General features: G+C 37.9%; 1 protein-coding gene and 1 non-coding gene across 2 annotated transcripts; one reads left to right on the top strand and one right to left on the bottom strand.

The window, feature by feature from the left end:
* Positions 1-1,184: 1,184 nt before the first annotated feature.
* On the top strand, positions 1,185-20,299 carry LOC120343314 (enteropeptidase-like). Its single transcript, XM_039412455.2, has 13 exons — positions 1,185-1,696; positions 3,775-3,891; positions 7,973-8,076; positions 9,235-9,418; positions 9,813-10,030; positions 10,716-10,838; positions 13,077-13,205; positions 14,104-14,157; positions 15,124-15,274; positions 16,443-16,518; positions 17,238-17,484; positions 19,196-19,329; positions 19,657-20,299. The coding sequence occupies exons 1-13, from the start codon at positions 1,197-1,199 to the stop codon at positions 19,825-19,827; spliced, it is 2,208 nt and encodes a 735-aa protein (XP_039268389.2). The 5' UTR covers positions 1,185-1,196; the 3' UTR covers positions 19,828-20,299.
* Positions 6,249-6,321, bottom strand: Trnak-cuu (transfer RNA lysine (anticodon CUU)). The gene has a single exon. It is a non-coding gene; the product is annotated as a tRNA-Lys (tRNA).
* Positions 20,300-20,980: the final 681 nt, after the last annotated feature.

Genomic DNA, 20,980 nt, shown 5'->3' with positions numbered 1-20,980 from the left:
GGTTGGGGATTAGGACGTGGAAATCGGAGTTACAACTCATAAATTAAATTCATTTAGGAATATGTTTCATTAAGTTAGACTGAGTATAAATTGATTTTCATTTTCAGGAATGTGGCTTAGTTTAGAGACAGTACGGTGAGAATTTAGGAGATTTGTTGGTGCAAGTTTGCCAAAAGAAAAAGCCTTCAAATGATAGAAGTGTGAAATGAGGGTGTCAGTGTGATAGGAGCAATATGACTGTATTGCAAAGTGATTACAAGTGCAATATGAAGGGTTGCAAGCTTGCTGGATTAGTTGCAAGGTTGTTCAAAGCAATACCCCAAGGCCCGAGCCAACAGCTAACGTAGAAAAAGTACTGACAGAAGAGTTGCAAATTTGTTCAAAGCAAGGTCTCAATCTCTCAACTGAAAGTGAAGTAGTTTAGAGATAGTACGGTGAGAATTCAAGACCCTTGTAATTTTGTGCGAGCCAAAAGCAAAGTTCCGAGCTGCCAAATGTGATAGAAGACTCGCAGGCGAATACCGACGGGCAGTGTTCCCTCTAAGGTGTGCGCGCACACAGCTTTCAGAGGCTGCGCACACGCATAGATTTACTACGCACAGACGTATTCCGATGTAATGTAACAATGTTCTCGGTTGGCAGGTTGAGAAAGTTTTCCATGGTCGTTCCATGGGCACCGTTTGGATAGGGGCGCAAAAAGGCGAAAAGTTTTAATTGTGAAATGTTTCAATAAAATAATTTCAAATTGAAAACAATTGAAATTCGTATTTGTACTCATTTCAACAAAAAGAGCGTATTTTTAAACTTTGTCATGGGCGCCATTTTACGTAGATATGCCACCGAATAGAAGTGTATATAAACGCTTGAATAAAGAATAATATTAAGAGACAGTGCAATGTATATAGATTAAAAATACGATTTAGATTATTATGCACGTTTCCTCAAAACAAGATCCCGAATAATCAACTAAAAGTAGAAAGAGTACTGATAGAATAGTTGTAAGTTTGCTGAGAGCAAGGCTAAGCAGTTTATCAAAAAAGTCTTGCTTACGCAAGTAGGTGTATCTTTCATCGAAGTTTTATTTTCTGTGATATTTTTCACCACAAATCCGCATTAACGAGAGTGCCTTCTTCAATGCAACCTTAAGCCTTACCTTACCATGTGCTTTTTTAATCTTTTTCAGAAATTTTAAAATTATGTATATCTGCCGCAGCCTATTATTAGCTGCTGTAATAATCGGCGTCACAGCCGCCAGTATTCTACCTGATTCTCTTATTGAACAAGGTAACAATAGAGGGATTGAAGTTGAAACACAAACACTTTATGACGTTAACAATGATATTGCAACAACAATTGAAAACGAAACGGAAGATCATAACGTCATAAAAGATTTATTTCAAGATTCGGAATATGATAGTGACGTCACAAATGGATTTGAAGAAAGCGCGGGAAACTGGATTATTTTAACGAATAAATACACAAAAAAGCACAGGATATCAAATTTTGACAATTTTAAACTCGAAAAAAATAAATTCTCTGAAAAATTTTCTCTCGAAAAATTATGGAAAAGCAAAATATTGTCAGCTTTGGGAAATGGCGAAAACAAAGTCAAAGCATCAATCAGTAGGCCTTCACTGAAAAGTCAAAATGGAAACATTTTAACGATTTTGTCGGACGATGTCGCAAACGGGAGAGGGTTAGTATTTTATTTATTTTTCATTGTTACATATCATAAGCACTTCGCAATAAATGCATTTCGTGCATAGCAAATATCATTCACAATTAATATAATATTTGATAAATGATTCTTATGATGATCTACGAAATAGTAAGTGTATTTATAAGATCTCGTTGGATCAAAGTCTAACTCTTCCAGACAAAAATCTCATACTTTGATAGCATAACATTTAAGCCAGCATTGTCAGTCGAAAAGAAATCATTCACCAGAGGGGGAATTTGTTGGTTTTGATAAGAAAGATTTCAGAAGATCAGTGGCGTATCTTGGGTATGAAATCCAGGCGCCGTTTGAAATGGAGCGCAAAAAATTTTGATTGTAAAATGTTCCAATAAAATAATTTGGATTTAAAATTATATTTTCACTTAAATAACAATGTACACATCTCAATTGAACGCTGTTTTACATTAAGATAAATTTGCAATCTATAAATGACGATTAGAATTGAGTTATTTTCGTATTCAGCAAAGTTACTTTACATTAACCACAAGGGAGTTATTTTATTTGTCTTTTTAATAAGAAACATTCAACATTGAAATGACCAATCAACAAAAAAAATGAAATGGAGAAACGCAAATAAAAATAACAGTAACAGTTCATATCAATAGAATTACATCAAATTTGGTTGCCTATTGGCTTACTCTTAGTTATCGAGAGATTATGTCGATCATGTGCATTGTCGTAGGATTACCCAAGGGCAAACATCTGATTATGGGATTAAATTGTTTGTTGTATGGAACATAATATCACTGATAATATAAAGAGTTTGTTCTCGCCAACAGAAAGTTTAATTCTAGATTTGAAACTATCAAGACATGGACATATATGGGGTCGTATTATAAAAATACTCGGAAGTTCAAATTGTGAACTTGCAAACTTTCACTTTTACGTTTCATATATCAGAACGAATAGGTTTTAATTACCGGATTATTTGTCACTTGCATTGTTTACAAACAAACGAACGATTAAATTATTGTCGCAATACTTAATCATAATCCCCAGCGGATGTGAGCTTCCGCTGATATCTTGTTGATCTAATGTAGAAAACTCCAAACAGTTCAGACGCAGGGCGGCTAATGGTATTTGAAGACTCGAAACCTGACATGGACAAACTACGGCCGGTCGGCCGATTCCAGCCCGTTGGGTAATTTATTCCGACCCGCCTAATGTCGACGCAACCAAACTAAAACCCAATTTTGATGTTTTAGCTGAAAAGTACTCAAGGAATTTCTTGAGATTGCGATTAAAATTAGTTTTGCACGTGGCTTTATATTTTCCACTTTCGATTTTGTAACACTGTAAATATTGTTTATAAAATGTAATATTTCACGACACACTTTAGTGGAAAATATATTTGGCCCCTGGTTCAAAGCCCATCGCTGCCCTAAGCACTTAAGACTTTGGTGGCCTTTATATAAAAATAATAGTAGGAATGTAACTAGTGTTCCGTGTTATCCGAAATTGAAAGTAAGTTTCAGTATGCATTATTGATTGAAGGCCAAATTACGAATAATTTACGTGATATTTTCTGGAAAAAGTTCTCATGCCTACAAATATTTATAGAGGTTCAACATGATACGTGAGTAAGAAAAGCAAGAGAAATTTATTTCGACCAGGCCGATGTTGTCATCCGAGTCGTCAGATCAACTCGGATTATTTCGTTAAGCACGGAGGAGCAATTGAAAATTCGTCTATGGAAATTTCTGCCTCCTTCTCTTGGTGCCCTAAGCACGTGTTTATTTTGTTAAATGGGTATACCATACCTTTTCAGACGCGTTAGCTTCTTCACGACGACATTAGTAAGAAACTTTGACTGAGACAAGGAAATTATTTACAAAGTGCAATTTTTTTTTTAATCAATGATACCTTTTTGTACAGATATACTACGCCTTTTCACTACAAAAATACAGATATTTTTACAGATAAGATACAGAAATTTTTTTTTGTCAATTTTTTACATTTTGAATCAGGGGCTCACGGGGCTTTCCTCGGATATACCCAATTCAACCATTTTCTAATTTTGATTTTTTTTTCTGCAGAACTACGAGTCGTCAAAACGTCACATGCACGAAGATTGAGAAGTATAACTGCACATTGCAAGTTACGGAACAACATATTGTGCCATGTTACTGGGACCGGAGTCTAAGATGTTATGAGTGAGTTTTAATCTAAGCGTTTTTGGTACGAAACGGACCTATTCATCATTTTGTTAGAAAAATTTGCCGAGCAACTAATGGTCGGTCCAATCCAGTGTTTTATAAACTGTATTCCGCAAAACGCCGCTGTTTCGCGAGCTTCTCCGGCGTGTTCCGCGGTACAGGGATCGGAATTGCGACCAAATTAGTCGCCATGGCGATCTCGATCGTACTCCGGTGCCTCTGGTTCGTGAATTTGTCTTTCAACTGGCAATAAACAGGCTGACAGACCTTGTGCTAGTCTTAAAAGCATGGCATTTCGTCAACTGTTTTATATCGTTAACCGTCGGCCTAATTATTTATCGATCTTAATCGGTAAGTACGTTGATAGTTATTTGTAAGTTTGTTTGTTTTACTTTCGTATGTTACGCGATATCGCACGAAAGCGAGGTTGAATCTGCTCATATCGCGGACCAGAAGCCTGTTGATTTTGGATGAAATATATCGTATAATTAGCGAGTGATTAATAAATTAGTGATGTGACTTTACCACTTGTTTACAGCAAACTTTCAACTTTACCATAGGCTTAATGTTTTTAAAAACCACCCATTTGCCTTCTAATTTATTGGTGTTCCACGAAGCGAGTTAACAATTGTGTTCCAGCGCAAAAAAAGTTTGAGAAACGATGGTCTAATTTATTTAAAATCTTCATTACTCGAAAATAGTTATTTAAATTTTTATCGAATTCCATAAAACCTGGTATTAAACCCAAAAATATTTCTATGCTTTATTTTGATTCAAGGGAACACTTTTACATGACATACGGAACTCATCCACCCGAATTTTGACTTCAGTAACCATAGAACATTTGAGCATTGCACTCTTGTATTGTGTTGTTAGATTTTATTTTAACTGAGGCCTGTCATGGTTTGAATCAACCAATCATTTATTACGGTAGTCTGAAATAAAAACAAAACAGCATAAATAATAGACGAACAAAAAAAATGCGGAGATATCTGGAAGGCGAGCATAACTTAAAATAAAGATAAAAGAACGCTACGTCCTAAACCAGTGGTTCTCAACCGTCTTTTTATAGTGTCCCATTTCTGTTGCCCAAAATTTTTTGTGCCCCATTAACTTTTTGTTGCAAAGGGAAACTACGAAAAAAATCAAGATCTTTTTGCAAAAATGGACACTTTCACTTTAATAAATAAAATGAAAACGAGAATATCGGTCAGAGACCGAAGACTCATCGATCGAAAGTTAGGGTATCCCCAAAACAGAAACTGCGGTTTCAATTCATCCGCTCTTACTCCACAGCGACACCGTGTATCCCATCACTAATTAAAGAATAACTCGCTAATTATATGACATAATTTATCCAAAATCCATTAGGCTTCTGATCCGAGATATGATGAATGCAAATGCAAAATTTGGAGGATATTCAAGCTCGTTTTCTTGAGATATCGCGTAACATACGAAAGTGTCTGACAGACAAACATACAAACAGACAAATACCTATCAACATACTTACCGATCTTAAGACCGATGAGTAATTACCACTCAGTAGCAGAAAACAGCATTGTCATTGATTGCTGCTACAATCAAAATTAACTATTATGACATAAATAAAACTAGCAATTTTTAAATAGTTCTGTGGCCCACCTCAAAATCTTTCTATGGCCCAGAAGTGGGCCATACTTGTTAGGGTTGCATGACGCGCATCTCTTTTACACTGTTTAATCATTAAGCAGATACTGTTACATTTTTGAGGCAAATAAGCATTCATAAATAGATGATCTTTAGGAATGGTGAAATCGTGCTGTAGAAGTTAGATATAGAAAAGTCCCAAGTTAGAGCAGGGGTCCGCATTAACGTTTGAGCGAGACCCAAAATTCTTTTTCTAATTTCTCGCGACCCGAGCATTTGGTAAACATGTAATTAGTTATCGATTTTAGGACTATTATTGACACTAGCAATTTTTTTGCATAAAATTAAATGAAACTTAGCAAATAAAATTGTGAATTATAGCGTTTATTATGACTAATGCGAATTATGAGCTTTGTGTTTCGAGACTGTCTGAATGGCAAAAGTATCGGAGCGCTTCTAAAACGTCTATTATTACGTCAAATTTTGCACTTATACTGATTGGCCAATGTTACCGCAATAAATAAGGAAGTGTATACTCGGGGAAACATCCATAATTATAATCAGAGATTTATGAAGTTGTTATACATTAATATGCTACACAGACGCGATGCTCATATTTATGGCAAATTTAAATTGTTTTGCGACCCAGAGCGAAGTGCTTTGCGACCCAAATTTAGGTCGCGACCCCGTAGTTGCAGACCCCTGAGTTGAAGAAGCTACAAAACGATCGCCCAACGTGGGGCTCGAACCCACGACCGTTGGATTAAGAGTCCAACGCTCTACCGACTGAGCTAGCCGGGCGACGCCTCGTCACCAACAAAGAGCAATTATATTGTTCATATGCGTGAATGAACATTCTCTCGTATTTTTACTCATTGAATTGTTCGTCGATATATAGTACTGGGAATGGATAATCGGTTAACAGATTTTAGATGGTTAACGTTTATGATTTATTTTAACCGTTGACATCTCAGGTACAAATCATCATTATAATGTACAATTTCTTCAAAAATGATTACGTCATCGCAAATTTATCCCCTGTGACGTTTAATTCAAAAGAATTTCTCTAACTATATTGGTAAGGACCCAATAAATGTGAAAAATATTTGAAGTACTAAGATCGCTGATTATTAAGGTTTGACAAAAATTTGATTTGCTTTGTAACCATTGTGACGTAGAACGCTAAAATTATAAATTATTATGTCAAACATCACGCTGCGGTAAACCGGTTAATGTCACCCGGTTAACGGTTAAAGTGTTTTCCCTGAAATTCCCCGCCCTATCAATATACCTTTTTCTTGATCAAGATGGCGGATAGTTAGTTTTAGCGGATTTATTAGTTAGCAATAAAATCCTAGACGGAAAATTATCAGAATATGTAATAGATTGCCATACTTCCGATCTAAGTTATCATTTATGACGTTTGTCGCCTACATACCGTGTTTTCTTCCGAAAATAAGACCTAGCCTGAATTTTAATAGTGATTTTAATATAAACCCTTCGCTTAGAATTATACCTATTCAATAACATTTTATACTTAGTCAATAGCAAGAAATCTCTCCTACACGTTTTAAATGGTTGATAATCTATGTTTCGCAGTTATTTTGAATAAAAACTTGGTAACCAGAAGTAAATGGATATCGGTTTTATATTTGTATATTCGTAAATCTCGTGATTCGCTACTTTGATAAGTGAAAATATAAGACATCCCCCCGAAAATGAGCCGTAGTGTTATTTTTCGGAAAAAAATTGAAACACGATAGTAACCAATTGCAATAGTGTACAATTAATATTTGTGCTGCATGTCGGATACTCAATACACAGTCTCATATTTCTATAAAGTGGGATTAATTGTTCTGCACGAGGCTACAAAATGGCGTCCATGGACTCGTTTAACATTGGCAAGTTAGTTGCCACCCGTTTTCTCTCCCTCTCAAGCAAACCTGCATAACAATTTAGACTAAGTTGGTTCCCAGAAACTTGTGTTCGCTAGAAATTCTGACCAGGCCGACTAGATCTGCTTCAACTGGTTAGGGTGAGCGCACTCAGTCTTGCTATGATTGTTTTGCAAGTTACCGGGAAAGCGTTGTTCAAAGCGACGAAAGTCCTGATAAAATCCCACTAAAGACCTTAACTAGATTACAATCAGAGACCGCCGACTTATCGATCTGTGGTTTCGATTCCTCTGCTCTGACTCAATAGCGACGCCGCGTGTTCAATTACTAATTAATTAATAACTTGCAATTATACGACCTGATTACTCCAAATCGATAGGCTTCTGGTCCGAGATATGATGAATGCACATGCAATTGGAGCAGATTCAACCTAGCTTTCGTGAGATATCGCGTAGCATACGAAAATGTCTAACAGACAAACAAACAAACACATTTACCTATCAACACACTTACCGATCGAGATCGATAAGTAATAACAAAAACTTTTACATTTTCAGGAACAGACCTGGAGAACGCAAAGTCATTTGCAGACGTAAAGTAGAAAGCTGCTGCGAAGGATATTTTATGCAACAAAGCGGGTATTGTGAAAAACCGGCCCCGGGTGAGTATATACTATCTGCACAAGAGGACAAGGACCTTTTGTACAAACTCCGCGCCACTAATGCAAAAATGTGAGATTTGAGAAAAACACCGCCACTTTTTAAAATAACAATTTAATATTTAACCGGTTAGGGTTAAGCGCAATGTGCATTTCTAGCCCTAACTGGATGATTACTAAATTCCCCACTTAAAGTGGTGTCGAGGGATTTTTTTTTTTTAGGGGGGGTTGTGTAAAAAGTCTGGCTCTTTTTTTTTTTGTATGTTTTTCATGGGACACCTATATTCTTTCGTTACAAACAAGGCCTTTGGATATATTGTACAAACATTCCGACACTAATGCAAAAACTGTCGGATTTGGGGAAAACACCTCTGCCACTTTAAAGTAAGGAATTGGTAATTAACGGGATAAGAATGATTTGAGGTTCCAGCGAAATTTGCATTCTTAAACTAACCGTAACTGGATAATTATCTTTGGAGCGGTGGCGGGAGATTTGAACCCTTAAGTGACTACCCAGGTCATTGGGTGCTTCCGAGGTATGTGTACCAAAATGGCGCACAACCTGAACATATGATGTGTACCAGGTTAGGTTTCAGGTAGTGCGTCATCATACTTCCGGAGGCTGGTCATCAGAACATAACTTTTGAGCAAAGCGTCCCAGATTACTAAAACTTTCGGGGACAATCATACATAAAAGTTCAAGTGTTGAATAATTTTTTTTTTCATTTTCTTGAATGCAATTAAGTTTGAAGACTAATAACTTCTTTTTTTGGGCCGGTGTATCTACCAAGTGCCGCTATGCTGTTTCCCATGGTTACCTCACCAGCACTTGCCGGAGCCAGGAATTTTTTTTTTTGTAGCGGATTTGGTTTTTAAACATTAATGTTTTTAATTGCATATATTCGTTTGACTTCTTTCTATTCTACTCGCATCAAAGTTTTTATCACGAGTGTCGCTGCTCAGTTACCAACTTTGGTTTTTTGCGTCACCCCTCACCGTGAAATGTCATGTTCATGTTTTTCCTTTATACTGTTTGTAGTGAGTTTATGTTCATTTTGATGAAAAATAAACTACTGACTGACTGATAATGAAACCTTGGCGCTGCATTAGCATCTGCTTTCGCCCGTGTATTTTATCATTCATCTTTTGCTATTTCTCCAGTTACACGAAACCCCGAAATTGCCAATGGATGTGGAGGAGTTCTGACGTCACGAGATGGAGTGATTACGTCACCTAACTACCCCCTGTTTTATCCAAACGAACAAAATTGCAAATGGCAGGTGATCGCACCTACTGGGTTCAGAATCGTTCTCAAAGTCATCGACATAAATATGGAAGATCCTGTGTGAGTTTTTATGACACCATATCATTTATTTTTTTGAATAATCAAAATAGGAGGTTAGGCTAAGCCGATAAGACGGCTAAATCATATAGTGAACCACGGCCTCTCGTTCGGTTTCCAGTTCATGTCGAGTATGGGATTAGTTGGTCAGTTATTTGAAGCATGGACTTGATGGTGGAGGAAGCCTTGACCGAACAGCGGTTACGTGAATCACCCTACAGCCGCGAGGACTTCAGCAATCCTTACGTACATAACTATCCCGCATGTGATTCAAACCTGCGAACCCACGCTAACCGAACGCTCAACCGAATATACCAACAGCAGAACATATTATTTCTATGTCTTGCGTGTAAATTTAAAAAATATATGAAACTGATGACGTAACAATTGTGTTCAGTGGAGCGTGCGATCTCAGGAAATGGAGTTGTTTTAAACTTTGTGAATTTGACCAACTTATGATCCGTGACGTCACTACCGGAGCTACAAGAACATTGTGCGGATATCGTGCACCTACGTCACATTTTGTTTCTACCGGAAGTAGCGTGGAGATCATTTTTACGAGTGATGTGTCTTCCGGGGGCAAAGGTTTCAAGATTGTGTACGCAATTGCTTCAGGTAAGAGTGTAGATTCAACGGGGCTCAAACCCGGGATTGTTAACATATGCTATGTTAAAACTTTTGGAGAGAAGACTGTCAAAAAATAGGTGATCCAAATAGTTCCCAAACTTCTTGAGTCGCTCTAACAATAAGCTACAAATAACCAGCGGTATGTTTTAATAACAAAAACGTTGAAAATACGTGGATGGAACGTGAATATCAAAGATAAAAAATGTAAATGTCCAAAATAAGGAGAGCAAGATCTAATCTAACAAGTATTTTAATTAGCTTTGCGCCTTCTCAAAAAATTGTCTACGCCTCCTTTGGGGTATCTAGATTGTTTCGACAGATAGTAGAGCACATTTACCGTCTTTCCTTTACCCTACAAATCTCCGCGCTTGTCCCAGTTGAATCTATCTGAATAATATCCACCCTATTCCTCACCCCGGAAGTATCGCGATGTGCCTTTTCAAAGAATTTATCTCCCATCACTTGGAAAAGTTGGTGAAGTGGGATAAGTGTGGAAGAAGTGCGATAAGTTTAAGATATTTGGGATAAGTGTTCTTAAACGGGGGCAGGAGGGACACAACATTTTTCAGACACAATATTCATGGTGTGACTTATGCGTCCAGTAAATACCGATTGTCGATAGACTTGGAGTAGTTGAAATCAACAAGTATGCAAAATTATATTTTATTTACAGAGTTTGAGTTATCGACGCATCATCCCGAATGTCGCGGCGGACAAGAATGGCAGGTTTGCCACGAACGATGCGCAAGGACTTGCAAACGACATTACAACGAGACCACGATGACTTGTTTGGAAAGTAAGTAACGATTTTGGATACATTGTAATTGTTTATACAGGGGAGGCAAGGTTTTTAGACCAGGGGCCAAAGATTTCGTTCACTTAGACTGGCGGGTCATGTGCTGAAAAGTGTTACGTAAAAAGTTAAAGTTAATGACAATATTTACAGTTTTGCAAAAGCAAAAGTGTACTGTAAAACAAGGAACCTCGTGCCAAAACTGAATTTAATCGCCATCTCGATAAATTCCTTGTTCAGTAAAACATCAACATTTGTTCTTAGTTTGGTTGCGGCAGCATCAGGCGGGCCAGATTGAGTTGCTTAACGGGTCGGATTCGGTCCGCGGGCCGTGGTTTGCCCATGCCAGGTTTATCATGTTGTAGCGCAGGCAAATTTCTTGTATAATTTTTGGACACAAAATGGATGGATGACGATTATGTTATTATCAGTCTTCCCGTTCTTGTTGTTATAATAAAAATCGCTTTCCTCATTAACTACTGGACCAATTGCTTTGAATTTTTCAGTGATTAACGTTTCTTATTGTCGGTAGAAGGCTATTACTTTTATTTACGTCAAAAAAAATTGTGGGCTTTGAGGGACTCGTTTTTCGCTACGAATGTTCGTGTGATGACGTCATCAAAATTTAAATCATTGTGATCTGGCTTATTTTTACTTATTCCACAAATTTCTGTGGGCTCCGAGAGATTTGTTTTATTTTTGTGTGTGGAAATCAAAAATTTTCCTCGTTCGCGATCTCATGTTCAGGCGAAATAGCAATTACTGAGGACAAAGTCCTTTGACTAACCGTGGTGCCGATAGCATGTGAGAATGAAATCTGTTATCGGATTCGAATCTCCCAGTCAAATAAATTCGGTAAGGCTCTAGCTAAGCATTGAGCATCAGCTCTGTGAGAAAAAAAAAACTCGTGAAAATAGAAAAACTTTAGATGAATATTGGATTTCGAGCTTTATAAGAGTACAAGAAAATCAAAAATAAGTAATATTCTTCTAGTGCAGTGGCAGGTGGTTCCCTAATGGATCATAAAACGATTTCGTTTGCATACTTTCCTTTTTTAAATAATTCCCCGCTCAGGCCTTCACCCAAGTTTCATTACCAGAATAGATTATTTGCGATCCCAGGGTGTATTCACTTTCTTGTGCTTGAATTGTTTGATCATAATGGGATTCGGAATCTACAAATCAAAATAGTTTGCCATGCAGTAGACCTTATACCAGCAAACGAGCAGTTTCACTCAATTGGGAGATAACCTTTGCTATCGTGTTATAGACGCAAAAACCCATTTGTAAATTTCTAAAGCCCAAAATACGATAATGGGAACGACAGTTACTTTGACTTTACCGGGGTAAATAGAGATGACAGAGAATGTGATCAATGCCTTTAAGCGTTCATCTCAACTCCAAAACCTCCATGGCTATAATCATCCTCAGGTGAACGGCGTTGACATCGGTTTCTTTGCTGCCAAGCGGATAAGATTTGACAAAAAAGCAAAATTGGCCAAGTTCGGGATTCTGTCAAAAGAAAATCCTAGCAGTCACGATCATAAGATTCCCTTAAATTGTGTACTGAAAAGCTTATACTGCCTTGTCTGTGGTTTGCTTTTGCATTCCATATTAGGGCGTAAAAACATTATACAATTCTAAACATTTATAATAGAATAGATGGATAAACACATATATAAAATTATTGTAGACACTTTCAATCTATTAACCAGTGGTTCCAAATCTTTTATGGCGGGTCGCGGCCCCTTTTCGGGGACTTTTAGCACACATGACACACATTTTATCATTCCAGTAGTATTTATAGTGTTAATTTGATTGGTAGATTTTAAATCCGATTATGATCAAACAATTCATGCTCAATTGAAGTGAAAACACCCTGTAAAATGACCTTGTCAAGCAATGGAACTATGAAAAATGAGGGTTTTTTTGTAAAGGGAAACGTAAAACACTTTTGCCCCTAGCATACTGATCCCGTTTAAACTGATCTGTGTCCCCCTTGGTTGGCGACAGTCTTCCGGTTGAGAACCGCTGGTATAAACTGACATGGTTTTCAATAGTTGTGGTTTGCAGAAGCGATTTTCAGAGTGGTGATTTCAGAGCTGCGCGATTTATCAAAAGAATCCAAATGCAAACTTTGCGTCCAATAATGAACCGCCATCACAAAAACTTATATCAAACTTTCTTTTTCAAGTACAAGACTAGATTTACAATCAAATCATATCATTCTGTGTATTTACAGGCAATAACCAACGATCAACGATGGATATTTCAAGACGTAATGAAATCACATGTGTGCCGGGCTGTGCGTGCCCGCCTTCCGCTCCTATATGGCATAACAATAAATGTGTGAAACCAGAAGACTGCCCAGGTAAGATAGTATTTTCACATAAAAATCATATGTGTACCACTATGTGTGTCCTTCCTATATGACATTACGATCGTGTGTGATACAAAAAATATGTCTGTGTGAGGGTACTCCCGAAGTGTGTGAACCAAGATGGCGCACACCAGAACGTAGTACGTGTACCAGGTTAGGGTTAGGCCATAATTTTATTCCAATTTTTCTTCTTTTAGTTCTATTACGAGTTCGGGGACCAGCCAAGTGACTCCCGTAGTAGTATCTGAAATTATGGCCTAACCCTAACCTGGTACACATACTACGATCCGGTGTCCGCCATCTTGACCCCCAGGTCACCTTCTAAATTGCTCAGGCTATTTGGAGCAACAGAAGCGTCTTCGCGTCAAGTAATTCAGTTAAATGAAGAATACCCCAAACATGGTAGTGGTCCGGCGGCCTTTATTGTCAGAAGATGAAAACTTTTGTTGATCCCACTTATCTCTAGTAATGAATGTTAGTGAGTTGGTACTCCTGAAGTATGTGAACCGAGATGGCGGACACCGGAACGTAGTATGTGTATCAAGTTGGTGTTAGGTCATAATTTCAGGTACAAATACTACGGAAGTCACTTGGCTAGTCCCCGAACTCGTAATAGAACTAAAATAAGGGAAATTGTAATAAAATTATTGCCTAACCTCAACCTGGTACACATACTGTACGTTACGATGGCCACCATCTTGGTGCACATACTTCTGGAGCGCCCATTTATCTAAGCCACAATCACTATCAGTAACACCAAACTCGAATTCCCAATCTTATAATTAGATATTAGAACCTCGGGTGTTACTGCTCGATAACCAGCTTTGGTTCCTCGCGGTCTCTCTTCCCCAGTGAAACTGTGAGCTCACATTCTGTTTGTCATTTTCAGGAGATTTTTTCAAGTGCGGGAAACCAGCGGTTGAGTCGAAATTGAAAATTGTTGGTGAGTTTCCTTGTCTGCTTTACACCAATCTTCTAATTAGTTTGCCTTTTAGGACTCGAAATGGACACATGGATCGTTTTGTTATTATGTTGTTGTTGGTTTTGGTATTTTTCTTCTTCGTATCGTTTTGAAAAAATCGCGTTTTTCTACAACAACTAGATCAACTGCTTTGAAATTTTCAGTGGTTCGAAGATTGTATTTTGCGTTACAAAGATATTATATTTATTTCTTTCCGTTCTACACCGAAACCTTATATTCGAGCATCGCTCTCTTGTTTAAAATAAATAGTGCTTTACCTGAACGTAAAGTTTTCTATTCAACCTGAATACGAAAAGGATTTATGGGACACAATCTTAAAAGTTTGAGTCACAGCTGTGTCGTCGGAGTAATTTACAATCGACTCCCAACTTAAAAAATATTTTGTCTCTGAATCCCGAAATTTTCGACCATAGCTCGAAGAAAATCACATTTTCAGAAGGTACTTAAGAACATTAGGTGAAATTACCGCTCTTCGGGTTTTAATAGGAAGTTTTAACGCATTCGTACCCTGAGGAGTTTAAAAATACGACTCGGTCCCGAGCCCAGAGACAAAATGCTCTTACCCCACATCTCTGATTCAAATCCCGTGGAGATTGAGTATTCTGAGAGGATTGGTGGAATACGCGCCGTAACAGAACGGTGCATGTCGCTCATCGTCGAAGGAAACATACCCATTGTGGGGTTGTGGGGTGCGTGTCAAATTCCCCGGCATTTTTATTTTCTAATTTGAAAAGCAAAACAATTTTCTCCATCTTACATAGCAATTTTTCGTAGCTTAAATAGCTATTCCGACCCCCAAGATTCTTGAAACCCCACCCGGACTGTTACGGTCTCAGAAATTTTTGAACCCCTACCACCTTTTGAAAATTATTGACTACGCCATTGCCTGGTATAGGTTGCAACTAAAACAATATCCTTTATCTAAAGGTGGGCGGACAGCATCAAAATACGCATGGCCATGGATGGTACAGATTGAATCCGAATCAATATTCCATATCTGTGGCGCAACCTTGGTTTGCTCAAACTGGGTGATAACAGCTGCCCACTGCTTCCTGAACATCGACTCTACTGCACTAGAGTGAGTTTATACTTGATTCGTAGTACCGTGTTTCCACGAAAATAAGACCTAGTCTGAATTTTAAAAATAATTTCAATATAAGCCCTCCCCATAAAATAAGACCCAGTCGCAATTTTGTTTTGACTTACTCGATTGTAAGAAATTTCTCCTGCACGTTTTAAAAATTTGAAATCTGAAACATGTGAGAGAGGAAAATGTGTTATTTGCAAGAAAATGGATATCGGTTTTCATATTTTGTATATTTGAAAATCTCATAGTTCTCTACTTTGTAATTTTGCTTTCGACAACAGAAAATAAGAGACATCCCTCCAAAATAAGCTCAGTGGTATTTTTCGAAAAAAAAAAATGAAATAAGACCCTGTCTTATTCTCGGGGAAACACGGTATATCTTTATCATCTTAACAATTGCTTCTCGCTTGTTCCACATTTCTTGTATTGATGGACATTTATGTGATCTGTGTCACACTTGAATGAGATGAAATCAAGAGTTTATGGCAACAAAAGAACATGAATCTTATTAAAACGTGTTACTTATCGATCTTGATCGGTAAGTATGTTAATAGGTATTTGTCTGTTTGTTTGTCTGTTAGATACACGCGATATCACACAAAAGCGAGGTTGAATCTGCTCCAAATTTCGCATGTGCATTCATCATAGCTCGGATCGGAAGCCTATTGATTTTGGATGAATTATGTCGTATAATTAGAGAGTTATTAATTAATTAGTGATGGGATACGTGGTGTCACTGTGGAGTAAGAGCGAAAAAATCAAAACCGCAGTTTCTGTATAGGGGGATTCCCTAACTTTCGATCGATAAGTCTTCGGTCTCCGACCGATATTCTCGTATTTATGTTGATCGTGTTTGCTATGTTTCGATCCTTCAAATAGGACTTTAGACAAAATGCCCATGCATCGAACAAATAACTAGCTAACTCATCCCATACCCGACATGGAATGGTGATCCGACTGGTTTGCTATAGGATTAAGCCGTCTCATCAGCTTTCCTCTCCCAGGGATAAATATTCAAATCTTATCCTATCATTTTGATCGCCAAGGAAAGTTAAATTCACCCTAAAGATGCGGCTGAGGACTCTGCTCTAGTTCCACTACTTGCCGGATATTTTGACTTATTGATTTCTTTCATTTAAATATACTTTAATTTTTTCAGCCTAAATCCTCGTCGATACATCGTGAACGTCGGTAAATACTGGAAGAACGATCAGGGAGATGGAAGAAAAGTACAGGTTGGGTGACATTAAATTGATATCCTCCTCCAAGCTGTAGAATGATTAAGACGGGGGTTCCCAATCTTTTATGGCTCGCGGCCGGAGACCTTTAGCACTCATGGCCCTCTGTTTATCATTCTAGTGGTATTATTTTGATTGGTAGATTCCAAATCCCGTTATGTTCAAACAATTCATGCTTAACAAGGTGAATCACCCTGAAAAATAACCTTACAAGCAATGCAACTAGGAAGAACGGGAAGTTGACTTGTGAAGGCAAAGGTAAAATCAGTTTTGCTCCTAGAAATGTGGCTTCCTCCAACTGCTCTGTGCCCCCTTGGTTCGCACCGTGGTTCCGCAATCGCATTGTAGCGATTTGGTGGTCAGCGAAGTCGGGAGTCAAAAGACCAACGGTACTTTGAAACAGGGGTTCTCAGACTTTTGGTCCCATGGAGCCTGTGAAGAAGTTGATTATTATTTACGGAGCCCCATAATAACTTGAATGTATTTAAAAATATGCTGATTGCCGTTGTCAAAATTTGATCCTTGTTATTGCCAGGGCAATCACAAAATCAGTACTTTAATAGGTTTACCAATATCTCGCGGAACGCCTAGGTTTCCCCATGAATCCCTGTGGCTCCGTACGGAGCACCTTAAGAACATATTCTACAAAAAAAATGATACTATTTCGCTTTGATCTTCGTCGTCATATGTTTGAGCATTGCTCTCTTATTTTCCAGATATTTGAACCAGATCGGATCATGGTGCACCCGAAGTATGTCGTCAACACTGAGACTAAAGTTGATACGAATGACATTGCTTTGATAAAGCTAAGTAAAGCTGTTGACGTCAATGATTATGTCAGACCTATTTGTTTACCTCAATCAACAATATATGGAGTGACGTCAGAGGAGTCTCCATATGCAAAATATCAGCAACCAACAGCTGGCACAAGATGTACTGTGCTAGGATGGGGAACCACAAGAAGTAAGTGGATAGTCTGGCGAATAGATTTTATTGCTATTCAGACAAGTGATGCAAAAAATTCAATTGGGTTTCAACTAAAAGTGTAAAGAAAAGTCGCAAGCGAATATTTATGGCTTCATACAAGCCATCAACTAAAATTGAAACGAGAATATCGGTCAGAGACCGAAGACTCATCGATCGAAAGTTAGGGGATCCCCCAAAACAGCGCCCTTACCCCATAGTGACACCTTGTGTCCCATCACTAATTAATCAATAACTTGCTAATTATACGGCATAATTCGCCCAAAATCAATAGGCTTCTGGTCCGAGATATGATGAATGCACATGCAAAATCTGGAACAGATTCAATCTCGCTTTCGTGAGATATCGCGTGCATCTAACAGACATACACACAGACAGACAGATACCTATCAACATACTTACCGATTAAAATCGATAAGTAATGAGTAATGATAGAAGAGTTGCAAGTTTGATCAAAGCAAATTCACGAGCCCGAAACTAAAATAGGAAAGAGTAAATAGCTGCTACTGGTTCTTGTAGTCAAATACGTCAGTAGGCACCGACTGATAAAACGGATTATACGTTCAAAATAGCTATATATTTCGGTCTTAATTTGTCGTTGTCTGATGGCTTCCAACTGGCTTAGGTCAAACCACTCTCTTAGCGGCTTCTTTATGTTATGGGACACGGAGAGGACCTATGGATCGTTTTGTTATTATGCTGTTGTTCTTGTTTGTTTTGTTGTTAGAAATATTCTTCCAATCGTTATGAAAAAATCGCTTCCTGTTTAATTAATTGACCAATTGCTCTGAAATTTTCAGTGACTAAAGATTATGTTTTTTTGCGAGAAGGCTATCACTTTTATTCATGCGCTCTGTGTCTACATATTTGAGCAGAGCTCTCTTATTTGATAATATAATCCAGTGGTCGGCAACCTTTTCTAAGTGACGGACCGATAAATCCTGATCAAAATTTTGGCGGACCACCTTTATACAAATGAACTATATAAGCTTATGCAAAAAAGTGCACGCGATTGAAAATTTACGTTGACAATATATTCAAAAACAATGCGAGTTCTACATTTGTTTGCTGGCAATGGACAGTTCCCAATTTTTAATTTTCCAATTGAAAACCCGGCCTTAAATAAATACGATGTTGTGAAAGCTAACAATGCCTGTACAGCTTCTGTATCTATATCTGGGTATTGCGAGATGTTCGTTTAGCAATAACTAACGCGTTGTTTTTGTCTGGTGCTGTTTTTTAGTCGTGGGGTTTGTGGTCAGATTGTAGAGGTGTTATTAGGCCCTTGTCCGTTTTTATGTCACCTTTCTGTGGACCGGTAGTAACCTTTCCGCGGACCGGCGATGGGCCGCAGCCCGGTGGTTGCCGACCACTGAATTATAATCATTTCAGCGCTCTTATCATTGTACATCAGTATTATGTTTCATTTTTATTATGACGTCACCTCTTATCACAAGTGCGTTACATCTTTCAAACTATGGCGTTTTTTTCAGAAATGACGTCGTTTTTTAAATATGACGTCACGTTATACATATTTTTTTTTACATTCTCACCTAATCCTAGTCACATCCACGATGACGCCAGTTTCACATATATTAACGTCATCTTTTCAATAATGACATCATATATGATTCACAATAATCAACCTATATATTGGCAACCTAGATAAATCATTTGTATTCTTTATCAGACAAAGGTCCGAGTTCTGAAAAGTTGAAGCAAGCTACAATAGCAGTTCAATCTGGAACGAAATGTGTTTATGGGGCTTACGATTGGAAACTCATGATCTGTGCTGGAGGACATAAAGATCAAGATACATGTAGAGTAAGTATCTGGTGGTTGGAGTCAAAAATAACTGCCACTCGGGTTTCTAATAAATCCGGTTTGATGCGGAAAACGGTCTATGGTTATGAAGTCAAAGCTCTGGACACCTGGGTTCCTAAAAGAATCCGATATAGTAAGATAAACCACATATTGGCAACGGTGCTGAAGTAGAACTGTAACTAATTAAAGAAATTTTAAAAGAAAATTAAATCATTATTTGGCTAAATATTCCCGAAAATACCAAATTTTTCTCAATTTGGTATGTTATTTTTAACTGCATGAAAATAATAAACTTGGTTATGACTAATTCCTCTTTTGTTTTCACAGGGAGACAGCGGTGGACCTCTGCTATGCAAAAGAGGATCTGAGTGGTTTATAGACGGCGTAACAAGTTTCGGCGATGCCTGCGGGTTGGAAGGTGTAGCGGGGGGATATACCCGAGTATCAAGTTATATAAAGTGGATTCGTGAACATGTGGGATACAAATGTGAGATGTGACGTCATTGATAATTACGTCACGAAGATGGTTGAAACTTTTCAGACGGCAGAATTCGGTGCGAGGGGGCTTTTGCGAAAAATTATAGCTTTTTTTTCAAAGTCTGACGTTTTGATGACGTCACCGTTGGTGTCGTTTTTCAAACTCTGACGTATTGATGACATCACAATTGGTTATATCATTTCATAATTTGTCAATCTCTGACGTATCGATGACAGCACAGTTGGTTACGTCATTTCACATTTTTTCAACCTCTGACGTATTGATGACGTCATAGTTGGTTACGTCATTACATATTTGATAACATGGCATGTGTTATCTAGTCTGTGCAACATAATTTTGCATTTTTATCATAATTGAGTTATGCCCGATGACGTAGTTTGTAGTAACGTCATTCCCAAGTGGTTCCATAGCAACGTAATTTTTTTTAACTCGTTTTTCCTATTAAAATATATGATTATTGTTTTCATAATACAGTTTGAATCTCATATGTGAGTTTGTGTTGCGGGAATATCGGAAAATAAGTTGCCGGCAGACTCGAGAATTCTGTCTGTAAGAGAAACAGTGATATATAACGAGTGATGAGACTCAGCGTGCTTCACGCGAACCCGTTCTTGACAATGTGTGTATAAGCGTGTTGTTTTAGACCAGTGGTTCTCAGGTGAATATGTATTCACTTTTTTTGTGCGTAAATTGTTTGATCATAATGAAATTTGGAATCTACCAATCAAAATAGTTCGCTGGTAGGCCGTGTAACCTGTAGTTTCACTAGAACCTTCGCTATCGTATTATAGACGGAAAAACCCATTTGTAAATTCCTAATGCCCAAAATGCGAAAATGGAACGACAGTTACTTTGGCTTTACAAAAGTAAATCGAGATGACAGAGAATGTCCTCAATACTTGCATTGTTCGTATGTAATGAGCAATGAATCATAAAGTCCATCTAAACTCCAAAACCACCGTGACAAAAATCATCACCGGGTAAAAGCGTTGATATCGGATTCTTGGCTGCCAAGCGAGTTAGATTGACAATAAAGCAACATTGGCCAAGTTCGGGTTTCTGCCGGAGGAAAAGCCCGCTTTTGAATGCAGCTTTGAAGTGGCGTATCAGATTCTTACCCACTACTAAGAAAGAAAGCTTCTTCACTGCTAG

Source organism: Styela clava, chromosome 3 (genome assembly GCF_964204865.1).
Source record: "Styela clava chromosome 3, kaStyClav1.hap1.2, whole genome shotgun sequence".
Taxonomy (NCBI): Eukaryota; Metazoa; Chordata; class Ascidiacea; order Stolidobranchia; family Styelidae; genus Styela; species Styela clava.
Note: the sequence above shows the minus strand (reverse complement) of the source record. Positions and strands in the feature narration are given on the sequence as shown.